The 6717-nt window shown below is 49.4% G+C and overlaps 2 protein-coding genes across 2 annotated transcripts; both read left to right on the top strand.

Moving 5' to 3' along the window:
- The first annotated feature begins 1143 nt into the window (after positions 1–1143).
- On the top strand, positions 1144–1692 carry LOC113567103. Its single transcript, XM_026994280.1, has 2 exons — positions 1144–1380; positions 1449–1692. Exons 1-2 carry the CDS (start codon positions 1204–1206, stop codon positions 1617–1619), a joined length of 348 nt encoding a protein of 115 aa, XP_026850081.1. The 5' UTR covers positions 1144–1203; the 3' UTR covers positions 1620–1692.
- Positions 1693–3938: 2246 nt separating this feature from the next.
- Positions 3939–4595, top strand: LOC113567105. Its single transcript, XM_026994282.1, has 2 exons — positions 3939–4182; positions 4251–4595. Exons 1-2 carry the CDS (start codon positions 4006–4008, stop codon positions 4419–4421), a joined length of 348 nt encoding a protein of 115 aa, XP_026850083.1. The 5' UTR covers positions 3939–4005; the 3' UTR covers positions 4422–4595.
- The last annotated feature ends 2122 nt before the right edge of the window (positions 4596–6717 follow it).

Raw genomic sequence — 6717 nt, 5'->3', positions numbered from 1 at the left:
GGTTTTTCCGTAAATTCATAAGAAACTATTCGCTAATCGCCACACCACTGACCAATCTGCTGCGAAAAGATGTCCCATTTAAAATGGGTCTGGAGTATTGGTGAAAGAGCCGGTCTTGAAACTTTATCGCAGGACTGCAAAAACCGAGATACACACTGATGCGTCAAAGGGGGTGGTCAAAGTTTTGAAATATACTTGTAGTGACATATCACAGAAGTCCGGATATAAAACGTCGTTGCTGTAGCTCTTATAGTCTTTGAGCACTAGGCGCTGATAGGGACGGACAGACGGACGGACGGACGGACAGACAGACAGACAGACAGACATGGCTCGGCTATTGATGCTGATCAAGAATATATATACTTTATGGGGTCGGAAACGATTCCTTCTGGACGTTACACACATCCACTTTCACCACAAATCTAATATACCCCAATACTCATTTTGAGTATCGGGTATAACAAAAAAAGGGCACGCGGCTGACCCAAAACACACCCACGGTGCAGCACAGAAGACCAAAGAAGAGCTGGGTCCGCAAAAATCGACTCCCAAAAACGAATTAAATAGCCCCAACTCGAGCTCCCATCCATCAGAACGCCCTCAGCAGGAGAAGACGAAGCCACCTGAACCCACAACCTCAGTCAGAGACTCGCCCGACGCCGCCAAACCAATCACCCTACCGAAACACTCCGCTCCCCTCCGGTGTCACCCAACGTAAGAAAACATACAAGCTATGAACAACCTGTTGACTCTACTCGTCCTCGCGGCCGCCGCACACGTGTCGGTCAAACTCGGCGATTACTCCACTGCGAACTACATCCCAATCGTCGACGGAGTGCTGCTTCTACGCGAACACCCACTGGCATTATGACCAGGTCGATTATAACACGTTGAACCAACATTTTTGTATTTTACCGATCGATCTGTTGCAGCAGCTCACTACAACAAATATAAATCTCCTTACTTTAGAAATTGCAGCAACGAGAATCGTCACTCATCTGTCAAAGCAAATGCAGAAACAAAAATTTTTTTAAAACTCAGTATAATGAGAAACTTGTGTCAAAATAAGACATAACCCAAATGGTGGTACTTTTGTAAGATATTTTTACAGGAAAATGGGTAAAATTTAGTAAACAATAGCGAAATACAAAGTTCCCCAATATATATTCGGAGGCTTGCCCATTCCCATCATTCGCAGTAGAGATGAAAAATCGGACCAGAACCGGGTCCGGAATCGCAGAAGTTCGAGCACCGGAGAGGATAGCGGGCCATGCTGAGAGATATGATGAGAACAGGCAACATACTGACAAGGTCTTCAATCAGAAGTCACTTAACAGGCCACCAGCCTTTGTCAATCTTTCCATATTTCCAGCCTTAATGGTGGGTTGTTTTACCACACACATAAATATGTTTAATATTGATATATTTATACCTGAACCGTTTTGTAGCACATATCCAAAGAAGGCGCCAAGCGATTGGAACCGGCCAGCGATAGCGTAGAAAGAAAACACATTGTCGATTTATTCAAAAATTGCTATGATGCCGGTGATTTCCTATCTCAGCTGCCAGTGCCCCGAGATGGGGCTTTTGTTATATTTCACATGCGCCCAAATCCATGAAAAACTCTCTAATCTGCGAGAAAAAACCAGATTCTAAATTTTAAATTTACATAAACGTGTTTAACCCACCATAGCAGTTAGCTTTTATTTTTGTAACGAACCTAAAAGGGGTTCCCCCGACATATTATAAGCATAAAACCTGATACTAAATTACAGCGCCTCGCCCAACGTAAATTGAACGCATGCATTATTTACTACACAAACGCACTCCCTCCACACATAGATAACGATCGACATGCGCCGACTCCATAACCCTGACCAAACACACCAGGTCACGCGGACTTCCCCCACTCCAGACCAAGCAACCGGCCAGGCGCAGATACCCTCTCTAAGATAGGCCAACCGCGACGTCTCCTCAAAGTTCCATCTACTTCTACAAATTTCTTGTGTATTGACCCCTGGACGTGAATGAGGTTACCTCAGCCTGAAATAGGTCCATCACAAGTGGCGCCCGAGCAGGGCCCTGAGGGAACGTCGAAGAGGGTTTGTGGAATAAAACTCCACGGCCGCTAGAGAAACAGGAAAAACAACGCGAAGGAAACCCCAACTTCGCGCAATTTCCAGCGGTGCGGGTTGCGCAACGAGCTAACGAAAGCGTGGCTCAGCGACAGAGAAACGCGAGCGGTGCCATCACTCCGACCCAGCCAAACGAAATAGCAAACGCAAGCAATAAACGGAACAATGGAATCCCACACAGAGGAACAGCCCGGTGAGTATTACCCTGGACTCGCCAACACGAGGGTGAGTACCGGAAGGGTGAGCTAGAATCCTTCGCCGAGGAATTCAAATTCAGCCGCGAGGGTAACGTGGAAGATTTACGGAGAAATTTCACCGAACTAGTCGCCGGGCCTCTCGATCACGACGCCTGGGTCAGACTGAGTGAGCTCGAGCGACAGTACGCCAGATCACCAGGACGAGCCAGATCACCACAGCCCGGCACCTCGGCATAATCGGAGAAGCGAAAGACAGACCCCGAGCTCAGCTTACGACCCCGTAGAACCAAGGGGGGCAAAACCAGCGTCCCGCCGACGATGGATATGCCAATCACGGTGATAGGCTTTGCCGACGACATAGCAATAGTCGTAGTGGCAAAACAGAAAGAAGCGGCGGAAGAAATCTGCAACGACGCGGTAGAGAGAGCCAGAACATGGCTATCAGGGAGGGATCTCTCATTAGCCACCCACAAAACGGAGGCGGTGCTCATAAGCAGCAGGAAAGTAGTGGAGACGGCCACGATCCGAGTAGGAGACTGCACTATTAGCTCCAGTCCAAGCCTGAAGTACCTGGGGGTCATGATTGACCACAGACTCAGCTTCAAGCATCACATGGCGTATGCAAGCAGCAAAGCAGGAAAGACGGCATTGGCCCTATCCCGCATCATGGCCAACACCGGAGGCCCGAAACAGCCAAGGCGAAAGCTACTAGCGAGCGTAGTTGGCTCAACGCTAATGTACGCTGCACCAATATGGGTTGATGCAATGAAGCATAAAACATATGCCCGAGAATGCAACGCAGTCCAGAGGCTGTGTGCCCTGAGGGTGTGTTGCGCATTCAGAACGGTATCCCAAGACGCCGCACTTGTGGTAGCAGGAATGATTCCCATCCATCTGCTGGCAAGAGAAGCCGCAGGAATCAGGGCACAGCGAACCCTGGGGACTACGGACCAGGACACCAGAGGTGCCTTAAGGCAGCGCACAATCCTGCAATGGCAAGATTCGTGGGATAACAGCAGCAAAGGGCGATGGCGATGGCTAATCCCAGACCTGAAGAGTTGGCTGAACCGTAGCCATGGACAAGTGGAATATCACCTGACACAACTGCTGACAGGACACGGTTGCTTTAAAGCCTACCTGCATAGGTTTAAGCACGAGGACGACCCCTTCTGCGTGGTCTGCGCAGGGGTCATCGAAGACGCAGAGCACTGCTTCTTCGAATGTCCAAGATGTCCGGCCGCCGCACACGTGTCGGTCAAACTCGACGATTACTCCACTGCGAACTACATCCCAATCGTCGACGGAGTGCTGCTTCTACGCGAACACCCACTGGCATTATGACCAGGTCGATTATAACACGTTGAACCAACATTTTTGTATTTTACCGATCGATCTGTTGCAGCAGCTCACTACAACAAATATAAATCTCCTTACTTTAGAAATTGCAGCAACGAGAATCGTCACTCATCTGTCAAAGCAAATGCAGAAACAAAAATTTTTTTAAAACTCAGTATAATGAGAAACTTGTGTCAAAATAAGACATAACCCAAATGGTGGTACTTTTGTAAGATATTTTTACAGGAAAATTTGTAAAATTTAGTAAACAATAGCGAAATACAAAGTTCCCCAATATATATTCGGAGGCTTGCCCATTCCCATCATTCGCAGTAGAGATGAAAAATCGGACCAGAACCGGGTCCGGAATCGCAGAAGTTCGAGCACCGGAGAGGATAGCGGGCCATGCTGAGAGATATGATGAGAACAGGCAACATACTGACAAGGTCTTCAATCAGAAGTCACTTAACAGGCCACCAGCCTTTGTCAATCTTTCCATATTTCCAGCCTTAATGGTGGGTTGTTTTACCACACACATAAATATGTTTAATATTGATATATTTATACCTGAACCGTTTTGTAGCACATATCCAAAGAAGGCGCCAAGCGATTGGAACCGGCCAGCGATAGCGTAGAAAGAAAACACATTGTCGATTTATTCAAAAATTGCTATGATGCCGGTGATTTCCTATCTCAGCTGCCAGTGCCCCGAGATGGGGCTTTTGTTATATTTCACATGCGCCCAAATCCATGAAAAACTCTCGAATCTGCGAGAAAAAACCAGATTCTAAATTTTAAATTTACATAAACGTGTTTAACCCACCATAGCAGTTAGCTTTTATTTTTGTAACGAACCTAAAAGGGGTTCCCCCGACATATTATAAGCATAAAACCTGATACTAAATTACAGCGCCTCGCCCAACGTAAATTGAACGCATGCATTATTTACTACACAAACGCACTCCCTCCACACATAGATAACGATCGACATGCGCCGACTCCATAACCCTGACCAAACACACCAGGTCACGCGGACTTCCCCCACTCCAGACCAAGCAACCGGCCAGGCGCAGATACCCTCTCTAAGATAGGCCAACCGCGACGTCTCCTCAAAGTTCCATCTACTTCTACAAATTTCTTGTGTATTGACCCCTGGACGTGAATGAGGTTACCTCAGCCTGAAATAGGTCCATCACAAGTGGCGCCCGAGCAGGGACCTGAGGGAACGTCGAAGAGGGTTTGTGGAATAAAACTCCACGGCCGCTAGAGAAACAGGAAAAACAACGCGAAGGAAACCCCAACTTCGCGCAATTTCCAGCGGTGCGGGTTGCGCAACGAGCTAACGAAAGCGTGGCTCAGCGACAGAGAAACGCGAGCGGTGCCATCACTCCGACCCAGCCAAACGAAATAGCAAACGCAAGCAATAAACGGAACAATGGAATCCCACACAGAGGAACAGCCCGGTGAGTATTACCCTGGACTCGCCAACACGAGGGTGAGTACCGGAAGGGTGAGCTAGAATCCTTCGCCGAGGAATTCAAATTCAGCCGCGAGGGTAACGTGGAAGATTTACGGAGAAATTTCACCGAACTAGTCGCCGGGCCTCTCGATCACGACGCCTGGGTCAGACTGAGTGAGCTCGAGCGACAGTACGCCAGATCACCAGGACGAGCCAGATCACCACAGCCCGGCACCTCGGCATAATCGGAGAAGCGAAAGACAGACCCCGAGCTCAGCCTACGACCCCGTGGAACCAAGGGGGGCAAAACCAGCGTCCCGCCGACATCGATAACCGCCGCAGGTCTACCAAAGAAGGTCCTTTTTGAAGACGGAAACGGCCCCACAGACGGCCATTACTACAGTCACGCCGTTGCTTGCATAGTGGCAACACTCGATGTCCAAAATGCATTCAACTCTGCCAATTGGGATCACATACTAGAAGAATTGAGAAACTTTCAAGTACCGCCGTATCTGCAGAATATCATCGCGGACTACCTAAGAGACCGAGTGCTCATATATGAGACGGATAAGGGGACACGTGAGCAACAAATCACTGGAGGAGTTCCCCAAGGATCGGTCCTCGGCCCACTGCTGTGGAACATCATGTATGATGGAATCCTCAAGATGGATATGCCAATGGGCGCCACGGTGATAGGCTTTGCCGACGACATAGCAATAGTCGTAGTGGCAAAACAGAAAGAAGCGGCGGAAGAAATCTGCAACGACGCGGTAGAGAGAGCCAGAACATGGCTATCAGGGAGGGATCTCTCATTAGCCACCCACAAAACGGAGGCGGTGCTCATAAGCAGCAGGAAAGTAGTGGAGACGGCCACGATCCGAGTAGGAGACTGCACTATTAGCTCCAGTCCAAGCCTGAAGTACCTGGGGGTCATGATTGACCACAGACTCAGCTTCAAGCATCACATGGCGTATGCAAGCAGCAGAGCAGGAAAGACGGCAGTGGCCCTATCCCGCATCATGGCCAACACCGGAGGCCCGAAACAGCCAAGGCGAAAGCTACTAGCGAGCGTAGTTGGCTCAACGCTAATGTACGCTGCACCAATATGGGTTGATGCAATGAAGCATAAAACATATGCCCGAGAATGCAACGCAGTCCAGAGGCTGTGTGCCCTGAGGGTGTGTTGCGCATTCAGAACGGTATCCCAAGACGCCGCACTTGTGGTAGCAGGAATGATTCCCATCCATCTGCTGGCAAGAGAAGCCGCAGGAATCAGGGCACAGCGAACCCTGGGGACTACGGACCAGGACACCAGAGGTGCCTTAAGGCAGCGCACAATCCTGCAATGGCAAGATTCGTGGGATAACAGCAGCAAAGGGCGATGGACCCATAGGCCAATCCCAGACCTGAAGAGTTGGCTGAACCGTAGCCATGGACAAGTGGAGTATCACCTGACACAACTGCTGACAGGACACGGTTGCTTTAAAGCCTACCTGCATAGGTTTAAGCACGAGGACGACCCCTTCTGCGTGGTCTGCGCAGGGGTCATCGAAGACGCAGAGCACTGCGTCCAAAGATTTCGGCAAGAACG

This window comes from Drosophila persimilis, unplaced genomic scaffold (genome assembly GCF_003286085.1).
Source record: "Drosophila persimilis strain 14011-0111.01,24,50 unplaced genomic scaffold, DperRS2 tig00001718-arrow-arrow-pilon, whole genome shotgun sequence".
NCBI lineage: Eukaryota > Metazoa > Arthropoda > Insecta > Diptera > Drosophilidae > Drosophila > Drosophila persimilis.
This window is presented reverse-complemented; position numbering and strand designations above follow the sequence as displayed.

Coding starts and splice junctions, on each gene's coding strand:
- LOC113567105 (XM_026994282.1), top strand. CDS start 4,006: ATGAAAAATCGGACCAGAACCGGGTCCGGAATCGCAGAAGTTCGAGCA. Junction 4,183..4,250: donor CCATATTTCCAGCCTTAATG/GTGGGTTGTTTT, acceptor ACCGTTTTGTAG/CACATATCCAAAGAAGGCGC.
- LOC113567103 (XM_026994280.1), top strand. CDS start 1,204: ATGAAAAATCGGACCAGAACCGGGTCCGGAATCGCAGAAGTTCGAGCA. Junction 1,381..1,448: donor CCATATTTCCAGCCTTAATG/GTGGGTTGTTTT, acceptor ACCGTTTTGTAG/CACATATCCAAAGAAGGCGC.